This window comes from Anas platyrhynchos, chromosome 7, assembly GCF_047663525.1.
Source record: "Anas platyrhynchos isolate ZD024472 breed Pekin duck chromosome 7, IASCAAS_PekinDuck_T2T, whole genome shotgun sequence".
NCBI classification, from domain to species: Eukaryota; Metazoa; Chordata; class Aves; order Anseriformes; family Anatidae; genus Anas; species Anas platyrhynchos.
The window spans coordinates 30,950,453-30,969,742 of record NC_092593.1 but is presented as its reverse complement, the minus strand read 5'-3'; the positions used below and the strand labels follow the sequence as shown (position 1 = coordinate 30,969,742).

General features: G+C 44.4%; 1 protein-coding gene across 14 annotated transcripts in view; it reads left to right on the top strand.

The window, feature by feature from the left end:
• The window catches only part of COL6A3 (collagen type VI alpha 3 chain), a 55,803-nt gene that overhangs the window by 3,752 nt on the left and 32,761 nt on the right, over positions 1-19,290 (top strand). For 7 of the 14 annotated variants that reach the window (XM_072041216.1, XM_072041215.1, XM_072041214.1 and 4 more), the window contains exons 2-7: positions 2,623-2,769; positions 3,590-4,207; positions 8,193-8,795; positions 12,902-13,504; positions 16,319-16,918; positions 18,191-18,757. In XM_072041216.1, the coding sequence (XP_071897317.1) occupies positions 2,682-2,769; positions 3,590-4,207; positions 8,193-8,795; positions 12,902-13,504; positions 16,319-16,918; positions 18,191-18,757 (3,079 nt within the window). In that variant the 5' untranslated portion in view covers positions 2,623-2,681. The remainder of the gene's footprint in view (positions 1-2,622; positions 2,770-3,589; positions 4,208-8,192; positions 8,796-12,901; positions 13,505-16,318; positions 16,919-18,190; positions 18,758-19,290) is intronic. The other 7 variants (XM_072041220.1, XM_072041222.1, XM_072041221.1 and 4 more) reach the window with 7 other exon arrangements.

Here is a 19,290-nt window from a genome sequence, read left to right as displayed (position 1 = left end):
CCCTTAGAAACAATAATGATAAATTCAGGATGAAAATAATCCCCTCAGACAGTAGAGCAGAAGAATAAGCTTGCAGAACAGACACCTGACAGGGGACACAAATTAATGTGAATTACCTTAAATTCACATCCCTCCTTTTTGCCCTCCTGCTTCTGCGTTCAGACAAAATACACTACCTCTGCTTCTCCTCCACCTCCTATAGGAGGGTCATCGCACCCAGCACCTCCTCTATATAGGGGGATAAATGAGGAGCCCTGATAGGGAGCATCTGTGCCTTAAAGGCTCTTTTTTCTCCCTGTTTTATCATCCAGTCCCCAGGAGACATCAGTCACTTCCTCCCAGCCACTTCTCTGCCTCTCTCTCCTAATAACCAGCACGGTGTGTTCACAGCCCATGTGATTTTAGGGTGGTTTTGGGGAAGTTCGAGGCTAAAATTCCTCCCCTGGGAGTTCCGTTAATCAGCAGGGCTCTCCGCTTACATGTAACTGAAACTACAGTCTCAGGGGAAGCTGGAAATAGATCTGGAGCCTCCTAAAGGCTAAAACGGGACAGAAGGCGATTAAAAAGAGCAGCCAGCTTATTATTGCTTGAATAAATGAATAAAAGAATTAATGTTAAAAAAAATAAATAATAAAGCATTGTATTTCTAAGTTGGCTGAGGCAAATGAAAGAAACCCAAGGCTGGATGTTGTCCCACCATGCTGGGGGGAGGAGAAGCTGCCCCATTTCGGCAGGTTGGCTTTCCCCTTCTGCTTCTTTCCCCTGGCCTGTAAAGGGCCCCACAAGACTCTCCACAGCTGCTCAATGTCTTAAGCCAAAATCCCCCCAAATGTTTGCGTCAGCCCTGTCATTTTGCAGCTGGCAGGATGTGAATTTTCACCCGTTTATTTCGACTGCTCTCCCCCAGCTGCAAGGTCTGCTGGAGGGGTAGGGTGCCAGCAGCCCGTACTGGGGACAACAGCATAACTTTCTGCCTTTTGGGAAAGAAATATTAGCACTCTCACAGTGGGCTGTGTTTAGGCATTCTCTGCAGACATTCCCACCCCATCCATCCTGCATTCCCATTCCCATTCCCTCCTGCACGCTAGCTGTTGGCACTTGGCGCCTCTCTGTCCATCAGTATTATTATTATACAGAAAAAAATGGGTGGAAAAGCGGGGCCTGACTGGCACTATATGGATTTCATAAAAGCTACAAGAAAAGGCAAAGCCCTGCAGCCATGTGGAGCATCTGGAAAGGCAAATGTTGGAGGAGAGGGAGCCACGGGGCTTTGATGTGCAGGGACCAAGTGGAAGGGTCAAGGTTGCACCAGGTTTTGGGAAAGGCTGTGGATATCATTCCCTCCTTTCCATTGAATCCCACTCTGATAGCCCTGTGAAGTGTCTCTTTGGGGGGACGAGGACTGACCACTTAGGTGTTGAACTTTCCCCAAGTCAAGGCATCCTTTTCTCCCCCTGGCTATGCCAGATATTGCCATCTCTGCAACTTGCAAGGCTCGGCGGAAAGGATGAATTGTTCTTCCCACTTAACACTGTTAGGATCCTGTAGATGGATGGAGATGAGAAAATTGATTTTTTTTTTCTTTGAAATGGTGACCCGGTTAACAGCTTGATGTATTTGAATCACTTTTGGCCTGTTTGAGTAATTGAGCTTCATTTAGGGAATGAGAAGCATTAAATACCGCGTTCCCTTTTGGGAGGATATTTTCTCAGTGAAGCAAGGATTGCTGGTTTCTGCGCTGCAGGCTTGGAAATGAGGATTAAATAATAAATTGGCCATCTCCATGACAACACATACACAGCTTTCCTGAAGGAGACATGGTTTCAGAAGGTTTGCCAGGTGGATCATAGATAACAAACTTCCATAAATTCTATTTTGGCTACGACATATAACATATTATCCTTGGTGCCTTTCCAAAACGCGATCAGCCGGCTCAGGCTATTCCACCACCAGGGATGTGAGCTTGAGGGAGTCCAAGGGCTTTCTGCCACATAGCCAGAACACGCAGATCGCTTGGGCCTGGAATAATTAAATTTCCATTTGTATCCTTGGGACAGCTGAAAAGGTGAGCTGAGGCAAAGGGGGAAGTCCAGCAGGATTATCATCCTGGCTTCTGCAAAACTCGAATAAGGAACAGCAGCAGCAAGAGCAAATGCTTTGTCTGGATGTTTCGGCAGGTCCCCTGTGGGCAAGAAGGACAGAGCAGAGGGCAGTCAGGCATTTTGGAGGTTTGAGGGTTGTTTACTGATGGTAGACGCCCAGGCTTTATATTCAGTGTTACCTGTGGCACTATAGGCAAGAAGAAAGCCGTCTAAGCCTACCGTAGTGAATAAATGCCATTGTGATGGGAATGATGGCTCCTCTACAGAGCAGGACCTGACCAGCACTAAAATAATTTCTCCCCACCAATGCAGCATGAAAGCGTCAAAAAAACACATCTGTGCTTTTCTGTCTTGTGTTTCATCTGTTTAAGCACAGGCATGGATATGATGATAGTTGCACAACTTCGCGTTGACCTCTTCTTGTAGGAGGTGTGATGGTAGCCAGTAGCCATTAACAATTAGGTATTTAATAACAGCCAGGCAATTAACCTGATTCTCCCTCTCCCTCTCTCTCCTTTAGGTCTCACATCGTGTGCTCTGAAACAAAAAGAATAAAAGGAAAACGGGAAATAGACCAAAATGAGAAAACACCGGCATTTGCCCTTAGCGGCAATACTTGGCCTCCTGCTCTTGGGCCTTTGCTCGGTTGGCGCCCAGCAGCAAGCAGGTAAGACAGGACCACCAACCCCAACAGCACCCCTCTATCAACGTGCTGCTCGCTCACACCGAGACGTTGGCACCCTTTGGTTTTTAATGTGCATGTCCATGGTACGTTGTGGTTCGCCTCCTGCTCCTCTGCCCCTGCTGGGCCGACCTGGGCCTAGGCCCTCTCAAGCATGTTGCTAGCCCATGGCCGGCGTTGGAGGATGCTCTGCGTGGCCGGGGTGCTGGACGTGGAGTTTTTGGCTCCCAGGGAGACCCCGAGTGGGTTTCCTCTTGGGAAGAGCTGTTTTGATTTCATTGCATGCATACGAGCAAAGGGGAGAAGCGAGAAGAGCACTGCTGCCAACCCGCAGGGAGGCTGTTGGGTTCTCATGGTGCTGGCATCCTTTGGAACGGAGCCAGTGTCACCAGAGGGTTAGAAGAAGTAAAAAACCATGGAAAACCCAAGGCCAGCACCCAGGCTGCTTCCACGAGCAGTCCCTGCTTCTTTGTACCACCAGGAAGCCAGCAAACGCGCCAAGGCTATGTTTGAGCAAGCCCAAATTTGCACCTCGTGCTTTGACCTGGGGCTGGCATCCAAATTCACGTGCAGGCAGGGCTCAGGAGGGGGGAATCTTCTTGCCTTCCTCCCAGGGAAGGGTAGGTCGCATGCTGTCCCTTCCTGTCTCTGCCTGGAGTCCACAGTGCTTCTCGTTTTGCTCGGGGTGACGAGGGGAAACCGGGCTTTGGTGCCCCCATGCCAAAGAGGCCGTCGGTCGTTTGTGCGAGGAGGAATGCTTGCGCTGGCTGGTAGAAAACCCTAAACCCCATCTGTTTTTTTAAAGCTGTCAGAACCGTTGCTGTGGCTGATATAATATTTCTAGTGGATTCCTCTTGGAGCATTGGGAAGGAGCATTTCCAACTCGTTCGAGAGTTTCTGTATGATGTTGTAAAGGCTTTAGATGTGGGAGGAAATGATTTTCGTTTTGCACTGGTCCAGTTCAGCGGAAACCCCCACACAGAGTTCCAGTTAAACACGTACCCCTCTAACCAAGACGTGCTGTCCCATATTGCGAATATGCCTTACATGGGGGGAGGCACCAAGACTGGAAAAGGATTAGAGTACCTAATCGAGAACCATCTCACTAAAGCTGCTGGAAGCAGAGCGAGTGAAGGAGTTCCCCAGGTTATTATAGTGTTAACGGACGGACGATCCCAGGATGATGTGGCTCTGCCATCATCTGTCCTTAAATCGGCCCATGTAAACATGTTTGCGGTCGGCGTGCAGGATGCGGTGGAAGGGGAGTTAAAGGAAATAGCGAGTGAGCCCTTCGATACGCACCTTTTCAACCTAGAGAATTTTACCGCTCTCCACGGCATAGTTGGAGACTTAGTGGCAAGTGTCCGTACATCCATGACTCCAGAAAAGGCTGGGGCCAAAGGACTGGTTAAAGACATCACAGGTAATGGCCAACTGCTGCGCTCTGTCCTGGCCATGCTGATAGCTCCCATCAGCATGGTGACTGCTGGTGCTGCACTCTTTGAAGCCTTTGTAGGGGCAGACTGAGATGGACGTTCAGAGGTTTAAAAACAAAGGTTTGAAGCGTACGGCCCTGTGCTTGTGCCCATCGGGCATGCCGTGGTTTGAAAATTGAGTCCCCATGCTACGTGTTGCAGGAGGCAGTGCTCCAGGACCCTGGCAGGGGCAGCAGCCCCCCTGGGGACATCCTTCTGCACCCATGGCATGGAAAGGCAAGTGTAGGGAGCTCTCATGGGAGATATATTGAATTGCCCCATCCTATCCACTCCCAAGGTAGGGAAATAGGAGATAACCATGTCAGCCACATTGCTCCTGACCCTAAACCCTCTGGAGACTGCACAGGTCTCTGCTGGCTGCAGGGATACCAGGGGGAATGTCCTGGTGGTGGCAGTGGGAAACATGGTCTGTGCAAGGGCCCCCGATGGCACGGTGGGATGAGAACGTCCCAGCTGAGTGTGGCTTTGGGATGTCACCATGGCCAGGAGCAGCACTGTGCTGCCATGCCAGGAGATCTGTCCCTCTCCCTAGGACCTCACAGCCCCTTCAGGTTTTGGGAACGTAGCTCCCTCAAAGCCCTGCAGTTCCAGAAGGGTCCTGGGATTCTGTATTCCAGTGCACGGTGACTCTGGAAAGCCTCAATATTCTTCCCGTTCTCGGCTGAAGACAGCAAAATTAGTGCCTGCTTAGAGAACTGCTCCCCTAAAACCCCATCTCTGAGCCGGCGTGCAGACCTTGCTCCTCATCTGCTTGGAGAAGGCATGTGGTTTGGCAATCCCTTTTGAGATGCTACTCAGATGCCTTCTCTACAAGCTGATGACTTCCACCTGATGGGGCTCTGGGCCCTTCTCCTAACCGAAACATCTCCACAAACCGCGTCGGCTTCAATGGATCTGCACTGGCCAAAAGCTGGGGGCCGAATTTGCCTGGAAAAAATTAGAGCCTTCCTCTGTCCCTCCTCTGTTTATGAAATGACCGTGTGGAAAGGGCCTTCTGAGCAGCTTTGTTGTGTTTCAAAACAGAAGTCTGAGAGATCAAACCTTTCTTTTTATTCCTGAGACTCCATCTGAAGGTCAATAGCTTGTGGGGTAACGTAAGGCAATGGCAGTGTAATGAGGTGTAACATTAATCCCCTGTGTTGTCTTGTCTGATTAACCCTCACGTCAGCCCCACTGGATACTCTCCATCACTGCATGACACCGAGCATCACCAACAGGCTGTGCTCACATGTGTTTTTTTGTGCAAAGTGCTTGACAGGGCAAATATCCAAGTCACGTGAAAGCCACAGGGAAGGAAATCAGCTGCCGCAGAAAGAAGAGATAAACTTTGTAATTTCTAAGAAAAAACATGCCAATTCATGTGTAAAATGAATGCTATATATGATATATATATGAATGCTCATATATGAGCATCTCCACCACAAAGGGCCACGATGTTGAAACCAATGGGGGAATTTGTCTTTGGTAGCCCTATAGACTACAAATGGCCCAAGTCTCAGACTTTCTTTAAAAAGGCAAATTCCTACCTCATGTACATCAGGGAGTGTTTCCGAGTTCATTTCTTCTCAGAGATAGCATTTGCAAGTGTTTCCTTCCCCTGCTGTAACACAAAATTTAAGCTAATCCTACTATCGCAGTTTTGTCTCTGTGTACTTTGCACGGGCAATCTGTGGAGTACCATTAAACACGGAAAAAAGATGTTGCAGATCCTAAACCTTGCATGAAAATATGTGGTGTGAAAAGCATAGTACAAATAAGTTTGATTAAGAGTTTAGGAAGTCATTTATTCTGCTGGTAACTCCATGTAGCATTAACATATGTAAAAATGTCATGGATGTTTCACTAGAAATGAACCTGTCTGTGAAACAGAAATGCAAAAACAAAACAAAACAAAACAACAACAACACAGTCATGTAGTATTTCCAATATGGAGTACCAAAGCTGTTGGTCTGTGGCAGTCCCCAGAGCTGACTATCGTAAGTATGGAAGTCAGCCCCAACTTTGCCCTGATATATTCGTTAAATCTTAGCTGTCTGTCTCATCTGACCCTCCTTGCTTAGTTGTGTAACAAGCATGCTTTTATTTGTCCTCCAGCACCAGCTTGTTCCATAAATGTGCATTGAAGAACAAAGGTTTTTACAGTGATGACAAATTATCCAACACATCCATTTTGTATCTGTTTTCTCTTCGGCGGGAGTGACCCGCGATGACGCCCATCGGCGTCTTAAGTCTAATTTCTCAAAAGGACAGCCAGGGTATCTGAAACAGAGCTGGGTAGAACCACCTTGAGATGTCTCTTCCCTTTACGTTATGAAGTAGAACGTGTACAACCCAACCACAAATGTCACAGCAAAGCCAACCCTAAGCACTTTCACAGCTTTCGACTTCGTGTTGAAAAAGAGACCCCAAGTCCTTGGCAATTCTCAATGTTCTCCAAGCTGAGGTTGGCCATCAAAAATTGGCTCAGGGAGCTGGTAACCCTTTGTCGCTGGAATTGCATATCTGAGTCTCTTGGTGGCATTGTGGTGTATGAAACATTTACCAGAAAACTTCCGCAGGGGCCAAAAAATTATTGACGATTCTAATTGCAAAGACAGCAGGTTTATCCCTGGCTTTGCTAAATTCCGTGCCAGTTCTGCTACTGGGTTCACCTTCAGCTTTCAAAAAGCTGAGAGCCAGATTTCCAGATTTCCAAACTTTTCAGTCGTTTGCAAATAGTCTGAAGTTTGATTTGTTGAGATTGGAGAAATAGTAGCATGAACAATCTGAGTGTGCTTTGGGGTCTTCTTCCCCTGCCTGTTGAATGCGTAAAGCTCTTGGTGATCTTGATGGTAAAATTACTTGAGCCAAAGGAGGAAGAGCAGACACCAGGCCATTTTGGGTCTGCTTCGGTAAGTTTCACAGAAAAAAAAATGCTTCCCCTTCAACAACCACTCTAATGCCATGTTAAAGTTTTTTTTGGTGTGTGTATATTCTCAGCAGATGCTTGCAATCATCTGGGTATAGTCACAACAAATAGAGTTGGATAATTGTGTCATGACTGATTTCATCACCCTGTTTTAACCTGATTCTGCATTCCTTGATTGAATATCGAGAGGTCAGAAAATATCCAGAAAAAATACAGACCAAACTCATCTATTGATGATAATCAATGCATCTGTGCAAAACAACTAACAAAAGACAGCCTTGTATGGCATGGGTAGACAATTGTGTGGGTCAGTTTGCTGGACAAATATCATTGTGCATATGCTGGACAGCTGGTAAAAGAGTTACAGAGCAAAAACTGTAATCAAAACCTTTTCAGTTGCTTCTAACAATGCATTTCAAATAATATTTACTTTTGCTGGGAGAAGCCAATATATTCAGCCTCTGTTTTTAAACAGCAAAATAACAGAATTGCAGAAGAGAGGCTGAAACTTTCCATGTAAATAGTGTTTTTTCTTAAAAAAAAAAAAATGCAAGAAAGAGAAAGAGACTGCAATTCAATTCTTTTTAATATTACTGTGTTTTCACCCAGACTCTTCAGGGTGAATTGCCACCAAAATCCATCATTTTCTTTTGGCTCTGTCCATCTAAATATTTAGACAGGACTGAGAAGCGGTGAAGTGGACCTAGATTTCCAAAAATTACATTTTGCAGAGTTTTCTCCTCAAAAACACTGACTCCCATTTGACAGCAGCCATGAGCTCAGGTTTTGCCCAGCCCTGGAGAGCAGATGCCGGGGCTGGAAACTCGTATTCAATCAGAATGCAGAACTAAGAGGCAAAAACGTCACTTCCTCAGTGAATATGTGTTTTGTTTTCTCATTTTCGTGTTTCTTACTGGTTTTCCACGAAACATGACAGAACACTGTACAACTGCATGTAATCACCCATTTTAATGCTTTCACCTTTTGCATTTCTTTTTTTAAAGCTCAAGAGTCTGCTGACCTTATTTTCCTTATTGACGGATCAAACAACATCGGAAGTGTCAATTTTCCAGCCATACGTGATTTCCTTGTAAATTTGATTGAAAGCCTCAGAGTTGGAGCTCAGCAAATACACATTGGGGTGGTGCAGTATAGTGATGAACCCAGAACCGAGTTCGCTTTGAACAGCTACTCCACAAAAGCAGATGTTCTGGATGCCGTGAAGGCACTTAGTTTCCGCGGTGGCGAGGAAGCTAACATTGGTGCAGCACTGGAGTTTGTGGTGGAGAACCTCTTCACCCAGGCGGGAGGCAGCAGGATAGAGGAAGCGGTGCCTCAGATTTTAGTGCTGATAAGTGGTGGAGAGTCTAGTGATGATATCCGAGAGGGCTTGTTAGCGGTGAAGCAAGCTAGTATATTTTCGTTTAGCATTGGGGTCCAGAATGCTGACAGTGCAGAGCTGCAGCAGATTGCTACTGATGGAAGCTTCGCATTTACTGCCCTGGATATCCGTAACCTTGATGCTCTTCAAGAATTATTACTGCCCAACATTGTTGGAGTGGCCCAAAGACTCATTTTGTTAGAGGCCCCAACCATTGTGACTGAAGGTATGTATGCCTTTCTAGACTGTTGCATTTTGATGAACTTTGCACGCTTTAAAAACAAATTTTAATTTTTAGGTTTTTTTTGCAATGCATCTCTCTGGTCTGATTTTGGAGGAAATGTGCAACTGATGTGCAGAAACTCATTTACCCAGTGGGGTCTCTTTTGAAAACCATAAGGTTTTGTGTCTATAACTTGCATGACATGGAGTTTTAAAGAACACAAGCAGAGTATAAAAATGCTCATATAATCCTTTTTGTGGTATCTAAGAGTATAAAAAGGCCCATATAATCCTTATTATGGTATCTAAGCACCCCTGGAGGTAAACAATCCAGCATGTTTGGCTCTGAAAACGTGTATGTCATGTAAGCTTACATTATATGTCAGTTGAAAGTGGCATCAGAATGAAATTTGACTAGGGAAGCCAATAGGGATGTAAAATAGATCCCTGTTTCAAACGGTTGAAATTGCCAGCTTGCTAAAAGAGTAAAATGACCTACCTCATTGGAACTGTGCACTATAACTGGGAAAAGGGTGAAAATCCACCCTGGAGCTTCTTTAGAAACTCTTGTGTTGTTGAACTTAGAAGCAAAACAGCCCTTAGTTCTTCTGAAGCAAAATCCCTACCTTGCAAACTTATGTTTCCCTTCAACCTCTAATCTAATTAAGTTTGCAGCTTTCCATGAGGCCATGGGAAAAAAAAATAAATAAAAAAATAAAAAATGTGGGTGTCCATATTCTGCTGAGGTCACTTTATCACCTTAAGTCCTTATTGCCATTATTTCTGGCCTAGCATTAGCTTGGGTGCAGTAGAATAATGAACACACAGTGCTGTGTGTTGGTTTTATGGAGCATGTAGGTGATTAAGAGTTTCTCACCCTGTGATTTTATGACTAAGTTAAATGTACTGATAGCGAGCTTTATGAAAGACCCAACACGTTGCATTTTGGAGGCCCCTGGGAAGGGCCAGGCTGGAGTTCCTGCAGATAATCACCAGAACGTGTAATGCAAACAAGGCTTTGGGGATCTGAGTGCCAGTCTGGAGTTCTGTACATGCTGTTCAACTCGTGATGTATGTTGACTTATAAAACTGCATCCCAGATGTCTTCATTAATCTATGTCTAAACATGTTTGCTGTCCCATGGCTCAAATCAAAGGGAGGAATTTGCCTAAAAGATCATTTTATGACCTTGCCTTGATTATTGCAGGAAGAAACACAAAGAACTTTTCCCTGCAGAGCCCCACAAAAAACATATTTAGCTAAATAAGCTGAAGTATGCATGTCGAGCTAAAAACATGCATGACAGAACCCAAGCAAGTCTATGGAAAAACCATCTTCTGCCCCACTAATTTTAAACGCAGCAGGTGGGACATTTCCAGGGGGCTAGCAGACAAGGATCATTAGTTCAGAAGTACGTCCAATGCTCTGAGCTTTTAAAATCTGAGTGTGTTCCTTTTCAATGTTTTAATCAGATAATGGCCAGATTAAAAATGTTGGTACATTTGGTTTCATCTGCGCTTTGAATGTTTTTCACTCAGCTTGTTTGTAGAAGGTACTACAGTAGCATCAGCCCATGTAATCACTTACAGGTGGACCTGCTAAATAGAGAAGGTGGTGTTTGCAAAGGAACTTTAGGGAATTTCCGTTACCTAGTGTCCTTGGAAATACATTTGGATGGGGCTGCTTGATTCACAGCAGTGCCTTGGAAGTCTGGGGCATAAAGCAGTGGTTTGGGACACACAGAGCAGCTGGAATGGGATGCAAAGCCCCTTGGAGATGCCAAGCATTCCTGCCCAGTAAAGAAGTCATCTTGCTTCACTTGAGCTCTTGAGCTGTACACTAGGGTTGAAAGGGGCTCTCCAAGTGCCTTTCTGCCTCTCTCCCCTCTCCTTTAGTGACTGGGGAAGTCTAGGTGATTAAATCAGGTGTGGTGTTTCACCAGAGATAGCTGAGATGGCAATGAGAAGGGAACAGTGCAGGGCCAGGTTAGAGGGAGACACCCTCTGACATTCCTAGAAGAGTGCAATGACTTTGACAAAGATAATGCTTTGATCCCAAACCCTTTGAAATTCCTGGGAGACTTGCCATCGGCTTCACTGGGCTCTGGATCAGACCCTACGAGATGTGTACAGCCTTCCCTAAATATTTTTGCTTTTTATCCATTGAAAATAGCACCATGGGGTCCTTCTTCCTGTGGGTTTTGGTTTCAGTTCTTGCATTCTTCTTCTCTAAGGAAATGTACTGCAGCATTCAAGAGAAGTGAGAGGAATTAGTAGAGGAGGGAGCTATTGCTTCGTGGCCTCCCTCGTCTTTGCAAAGCCCCTTTGATGTTTTCCACAAACTTCTATATAAAGTCAAAAGTCCCCAGGGTACCTCCATTTTTGGGTATCTAGCTGCTGACAAGCAAAGAAAGCACTTCAGACATCTTTTCTGGATGATACAATGCAGGGATTTCAGGCGTTGCTCTCCATTTGGAAAGTTTCCTGTATTCAGCCCTCTCCTTCTCGCAGTAATTGATGAAGAAAAAAAAGCTGACTGGGGGGGAAGAACACTGTATATCTCCTGGCTCTGGGAAGGGGAGAGCTTAAATAAATCCTTGTAGCTGTGTGGGTAGCTCTGTTTGGACAGCCTGGGCGGTCAACGTGCTGCTGGTCCAAGCCACCAGCAGGTGAGGGGCAATTGCAAGGCTCCCCAGCAGAGGTGGGTCTCTCAGCAGTCCCGGGGCAGCCGAGTTGCAGAAGTTGTCTCCAGCTCTAAATCACTCCTCGGAGCAGCCCAATCTTAGAGCACTTGCCCGTCATGAGAAACCTGACGGAGAACAGCACTGCTTTCTGTGGCCAGCTGGTGTCGGGCCAAGGAGGACTGCAGCCAAAGCTTTGTTCTTTCTTCAAATCCAAAGTAAATAGCCTCCATGCAGAGGAGCCCTGATGGGACGAGGGGCTGCCCTTTCCCATCTGGGCATGACAGAGAGTGTTTGCTACTACTTGCCCTGAGTGGTGTGAGGTCCTGGTGACGCTGGGTCTCAGATTCCCTGGGGCTGTGCATTGAGCCTGGGGGGCAATGGACTTGCCCCCTTGAGTACTGACTCCACCTTAGGAGCTCATAGGTGGGCAGGCGATTTAAGGACACAACCTGGGTGGATGATGTTATGAGTGGGGTTCTTCACAATACCAGCCATGGCTCGCTGCTTTGAAAAATAAATGGGGGTTGGCTGAAAGAAAGTGTTGAGGTTACCTCCCATCGGGATCACATATAATGCTTTTGTCATAATGAGCATTGGTCTTGTTAATATTTACTGCTGTATCATGTTCATCTGCTGTGTTAAATATGATGGTGTTTTGGTTTCAACGCTGCACAACAGTTTTTTTTCCCCCTAACTATCTTCCTTCAAACTTAGCCTGGGAACTGGAAAGCTAATTGTGCTCTTTCTGCGTCCTATGCCATCGTCAATATAGAGTTTCAGAGATTACCGCCTAGGCAACATATTTTACTAAAGACATGGCAACCAGAATAGAATTCAGCTCTTCCATGACTGGGCTGGCTGTGCCAAGAAAAATCATAACTTGTTTTTGTTAGATAAGAAATAAGATGTAGGACGTGAAGACCCACAGTCCAGGTATGTTCAGTAAGTGGAGACTGTTCTTTACTTGTGTCATTGCTCTTGTGAAAATGAGTCCAAAAATGAGACCAAACCGCTCTCTGGCATTATTCAGATGGCTCCACTGCAGACCATGGAGCACCACCTGATAATTTGTCTCATGTCGCAGCTGAGTATCAGGATTTCTCCTGAATTTTTGCCCTTCTTTTTTGTTTTTGCTGCTTAAGCATTTTAATATTAAATTTTACAAGCAATGCAATTCTCGCAACTTCAACTCATCTATGTTTTTGAAAGGCGCAAACATTTAATCAGATTTCTTACTAGCCCTCCACTAGAACCTAAAACACAATTCTGTTTTGAAATCAAGACCTTTATAAACATGTTGAAAGTAACTATACCTCAAACAAACAAGAAGTCTTAAATGTTGCTGGGCTGTTGACATTGAATTGATGTGGAGGGGGTGATGGAAGCCTTCACTGACATTATATTCGTGTGTGTATCATTACTTGCAGTTATTGAAGTGAACAAGAAGGATATAGTCTTCCTGATAGATGGTTCAACAGCTTTGGGGACTGGCCCCTTTAATGCAATTCGTGATTTCGTTGCCAAAATCGTCCAAAGGCTGGAGGTTGGACCTGACCTGATCCAAGTTGCAGTGGCGCAGTACGCAGACACTGTGAAGCCAGAGTTCTATTTTAACACCCACCAGAACAGAAAGGATGTGATGGCTAACGTGAGGAAAATGAAGCTCATGGGCGGCACAGCACTCAACACTGGCTCGGCACTGGACTTTGTGAGGAACAACTTCTTCACCAGTGCTGCCGGGTGCAGGATGGAGGAAGGGGTGCTCCCCATGCTGGTGCTCATCACAGGTGGTAAGTCCAGGGATGCCGTTGACCAACCTGCGGCAGAGATGAAAAGGAACCGGATAGTGACCCTTGCTGTTGGGTCAAGAAATGCCGACACAGCAGAACTCCAAGAAATTGCCCATGAGAGGGATTTCGTGTTCCAGCCAAATGACTTCCGCCTTCAATTCATGCAAGCCATTCTTCCTGAAGTGCTGTCACCCATCCGGACACTCTCTGGAGGAATGATTGTCCAAGAACCTCCGTCAGGTAATCAATTACCTTGTTCTAGTAAAGGAGATATGGTTTATGATTTTGCCAACTTATTTTTTTACATGTAGTGATCACAAGAAAAAGCATGAAGTATGTGTTTCAACATAGCTACACATCGCCTCTTTGGTTTGCAGAATGTGCATGAACAGATTGACAAATTCGGTAGCATGCCTGTTATTATACCTTTGTCAACACTTTCTGGAGATTTTATCCCATTCCACGTTTGTCACCAACATTTAAAGCAGAGACGTGAAAGACAAGCCTTGCTAGATAAGTGCTAAGATTGTGCAGTGGAGGTTTTTTCTCTCACTTAGGATTTGTGTAACCTATGAACAGAACACACTGTGACTATCATAATCTCTTTCCCATTTTGAAAATCATTCCTAGTGGTTATTTACTCAAGAAAGCTAAAAAAATTGTTCTGAGTGTAAAGAAAACAAGAAAGTTTCTTCAAGGAGATGTTCAGAGAAAGCTACCCTGACACTGTTGGACTGAAATGCCTACTTCAGTAACATAATTTCTTATCAACATTTATTCAGCTCATGCCATAAGAGGCATATGAGACTAGTGTAGTGTTGACTTTAATTTAATCTGTTTAGAAGATGATTCAAAGCCCTGTGAAGCCAGTGTATTCTTTTTAACTTGTTCTTTCCATTGACATCAGTAGACTGGGAAGCAATCCAGTAGCTAGAGTCATGTCTTCTGAGGAAGTTTCCTGGTATTTTAGAAGGTGTTTTATCTACATAGAGATTTTATACCAAATTTCTCAGGATTTGTCCCCAGTAGAGATGCTTGAGGTTGAATTCTTGTCATGATAGATCATATTTGAACCTTGAAATTCTGTCCCATGGCATATGAACGTTAGTAAAATAGGACTTCTTCCAGCTCCCAGTAAGGTCAAGAGTGAGATTCCCATTGGCTTAAGTGGGTGTCAAACTGTGTCCATGTTCTTTTTTCTAGTTTCCCCAAGTAATTTAAAATTATAAACCACAGGGCAAAATAGAATGGATTTTTGAAAGAGTCCTTAAAAAATTAAAAGCCAACGACTGATCCACACAAAGAGCAGACATTTTAAAATTAGTTAGCCAATACTTGTCCTTAATTAAGATGAATATCACGAGACTTACTTAATAAGCTTTTTTTCAGAATGTGTTTCCTGCTAATACAGTTTTGCATGGCTATATACCAAACCCGACATTTTTATTTTTCAATGCAAATTAAAAATGTTCCTAAACTTCCTTATTCTTTAAAGCTTATTCATGCAGCTTATGTTTTTTGTACTCCTTTCGCTTGACTGTACTCACAGCTACACACATTTGCAATAAGCAAGTAAACATATCCCACTCTGTAAACAGGGTATTATTAGTAACATAACTAATTACGACACTGGGCTGTCTGTTACATTTCAACTAGATTATCTAAAGATATTTTCTCACCCTGGGCCTTGAATGGAACTGTTCTGGGAACAATTAAAAATGCAAAAAAACAAGACAATCTGTGAATCTGAGAGCAATGCCTGTAATCCAAAAAGCCCTCTTCTCACTTCTGTTTTTAATAGCTCAGTACTAGGACAGCAAGCTTACAGTGACAAGGCCAGCCAGAGAGATGGATGAATGTAGCCATATATCCATAGGTAATTGGGATAAAACAGGAAGATATTGGACGCCATTAGCAATGGGCATAAGTATGTTCTCAGATAACTTATTTGGAGGAAAGCATCCATAGGTACACTGGAAGAGCCAGCTTGTCTTTCTCTGAGACCTTAAAGTTTCAGCATTTTGGCCTGTCATCTGGCCATGATGTATTAAGAGAAAAAAAAAGCATAGGGGAGAACTTGAAATGTCTTTGGGGTGATATTGCATGTCTATGTCTCAGGGGTCAAATGTTGGGAGACAGTCTAGGATGAGTTTAGCCTTAAAGAAGGAGCTGAGAGCTGGCCAGTTACTGGCAAAAGTGGAGAGTTTTCCCCTTCCTACAGCCTGCTACATGCATGTCTGTAGCTGCAGAGATCAAAATGCAGTTTTCTGCACCAAATACTGTCATTGGAAAGGCAGGTGTCTCGGGCAGCCATTGCAGCCTTATCCAGACCAACTTCTCAAAGCCAATAGTAAAAGCTATTTTTAATACCCACGCAAAATACCAGCCAAACTGGTTACTTGGCAGAAGAGTTTTCCCATGGAAGCAGAGCCTCGCTCAGCGCCGTGGGCCAGCCGTTGTTGGCCGCACAGCACGAGGGTAGCATGGCTGCAGCAGTCAGTGCTCGGGGGCAGGACATGGTCCTCTATGTCCAGGGATGTCTGGGGGAAGTCTTAGCAAGAGGGTGGTAATTTTGGGTGTCAAGCAATGCCTTATGTGCCAAAATGCAGAAACATTTGCTAAAGTTGCAGTGGAAAGCCCCGAGCAAACCCGTGATGATCAGCAGGGTGTCTACAGGCAAAATTCAGTGTTGCTCCACCAAAATCAAGGAAGCTTCTGCCAGCTAAAGACATGGCCCAGAACATGCAACTCTGGCACTAGCAGCCTTCAAAATCATCTGCCATAACAGAGACTGAGCCCTGTTGATAAACCTGATGCTTAAAGACTTTTCAACTTGAGTCAGAAACCTTCTCTGCCAAACTGAGTGTTGTCCAGCAAGGTCCTCGTTATTTGTTGTTTGCTAATCACAGTCTTTCTCTTCTCTTTCTGTTCCCCACCTCCCCCTTCCTCCTAACAAGGTTTACATGTGTGTACGGCGCATGCTGTATGCACACATGAAAAAAATCTATTTTGTTTTCTATGATGTCTCATGTTGTTTTCTGTGCTCTACTGCAGTTCAAGTAACCAAAAGGGATATCATCTTTCTTTTGGATGGATCACTCAACGTCGGAAATGCCAACTTCCCCTTTGTGCGTGACTTTGTTGTGACCCTAGTTAACTACCTTGATGTCGGAAGTGACAAAATCCGAGTTGGCTTAGTGCAATTTAGTGACACTCCTAAAACTGAATTCTTTCTATACTCATACCAAACCAAATCAGACATAATTCAACGCATGGGGCAGCTGAGGCCCAAGGGGGGGTCAGTGCTGAACACTGGCTCTGCACTGAACTTTGTGCTTTCGAATCACTTCACTGAAGCTGGTGGGAGCAGAATAAATGAACAAGTGCCACAGGTCCTAGTCCTGGTGACGGCAGGGAAGTCTGCCGATCCCTTCTTGCAAGTTTCCAATGAATTAGCTCGGGCCGGAGTGCTGACTTTTGCTGTTGGAGTTAGGAATGCGGATAAGGCAGAGCTTGAACAGATTGCATTTAATCCAAGAATGGTATATTTTATGGATGATTTCAGTGATCTGACAGCTTTACCCCAGGAGTTAAATAAGCCTATAACAACATATGTTAGTGGAGGTGTGGAGGAGGTTCCACTCGCCCCAACAGGTAATATATACCTTCCTTCATGTTGACTGCATTGAGTTAACTATGTTTCTCTTGACTGTTTGTTCCCAGTGTACACCTTCACGCTTGTCCAAGTCATCAAAGCATTTAGGACTGTGCTTAACCTTAAATACGTGGCCTGACACAGTCAGCTCTTCATTTTGTTGAAGTCTTTGCTAGCACTCTCTAAAGACAGCACAATTTTAGGCAGGTCAGGACTGAAAAACCATCAGAGTGAGTCTCTGCCCACTAGTCACTTGTCCAGGTGTTCCCTTTCTATCACCATAATAACATCACAACCTGCAAGTGCACTGCCTGTACTAGCTCAGGCAAGGGGAGTATGTCCTTTTGGACACAAGGAGTGGTGTGGAAAGGTAAAAGTAGTGATAACGAGCATAGAAGAACAAAGGTCTAGCCGTGTACAGGTAGATAAATCACTTCCCAGAGCCTCTCTGAGGAAGTGATATTATCAGGCTGTCACAGAGGCTGACTTCAAAGATAGTCTCTAACCTTAAGCTCAAAAACTGTTATCAAGTTTAACCCTTTCTAAACAGATGTTTGCTCAATAATTCTCTTATTCTGGCTACATGCATATGAAGACATAAAAACATCCAGGATTGTTTAGTATGGAAAGGAGATGATTAACACGAAAAATATTAAGATACAAAAACATGAGGTGCTTGATTGTGCCTTGGACATTCAATGAAATTAAAAAGACATCAAATGGAAACAGGTAAAAGGAATTTTCTCCTCCCAAAGTCATAACTCACCTCTGGATTTAACTGCCTTGTGATGCAACTGAGAGAAGTACTTTAAGAGAATACAGAAAATATTCTATGTATGTATGTATAAACTAATGTCTATGTATTGCTTAATGAGCCTTTAAATAGGAAAAAAAATGCTCCACTGCTATTGTATTTCATGCCTCTATTGTTGGTAGGTTGCTAGAACAGAGATGTCACTGACATATTCTGATATGATTAATTTATGATATGACTGAGATGACACACTATAATACAGTATATGATATGAGATTATGGTGCCTGAATTTACTGAGTCCTAGGAGAGGTGTCCTTGCTTTCCTTTCCTCCTCAGATAAATACGGCAAAGGTACTGTTTAATCTTGTAGCCTCTGAATTCTTTGGGAAATGATAATCACTTGCTTTGCATATTGAAATCCAGGTAATAGACAAAGAAGTTTCTAGGATGACATTTAAGAAGAAAAATGCCTTCATGTCTTTTTTTCCCCTCTTTTCATTTGTGAATTTATTCTAGAAAGCAAGAAAGATATTTTATTCCTGATTGATGGTTCAGCCAACCTCTTGGGTAGCTTTCCTGCCGTCCGGGACTTTGTACACAAAGTCATTTCTGACCTGAACGTGGGTTCCGATGCCACACGAGTAGCTGTAGCTCAATTCAGTGACAACATCCAAGTTGAATTTGACTTCTCTGAACTTCCGTCTAAGCATGACATGCTTCTGAAAGTGAAAAGGATGAAGTTAAAAACTGGGAAGCAACTGAACATTGGAGTTGCGCTAGAGGAAGCCATAAGGAGGCTGTTTGTGAAGGAAGCTGGAAGCAGGATCGAAGAAGGAGTTCCCCAGTTCTTGGTCCTCCTTGCCGCTGGGAGATCATCCGACGATGTGGAGCAACCATCAGATGCTCTGAAGCAAGCCGGAGTTGTGACCTTTGCTATCAAAGCCAAAAATGCTGACCCTGTAGAGCTGGAAAGGATAGTTTATGCCCCGCAATTCATTCTGAACGTTGATTCCCTCGCTCGGATTTCAGAGCTTCAGCCAAACATAGTGAACCTGTTGAAAACTATCCAGCTTCAGCCAACAGGTACAGGGACCCAGGGTTTCTGTGGTTTCCAAGAGGCTGAGAAACACCATTTACATGCCCCCTTCTCTTTGGTAACTGGGGCAATTTGGCCTGGTGATGTTTAAAAATGATTACGTAGAAATTGCTGTTTTACTTGGATTTTCCTCTGGTCTGATCCAGCAAAGCACTGAAGTCCAAACTCAGTTTTAAAGATAAGTGATGCCATCAAAGGAAAAGCCTTTTGTTCAGCTGCAAGAGCTGCAGTAGATGCTGTTACTCGTGTGCAAAACATGGTACAAACATGAAGTAGCAGAGAGTCATTGCCCCAGCCAAATAAATTGACATGCTATGCTGGGCAAGGGCTAGAAGGAACAAAGTAAGGCTTGTCTCAATTCCTCTTTCCATTCTCCCTTTTCTGGAGGAGCTCTGTTTATTGCTCTGTTACTTCTTAAGGGATGTGATGGCAGTTTCTATGTTTTCTACAAGCCCCAATAAATTAGATGGTCTTGACTCAGTTACCTTAATAAGCTCAGTAAATGAATGTGGAGTCATTA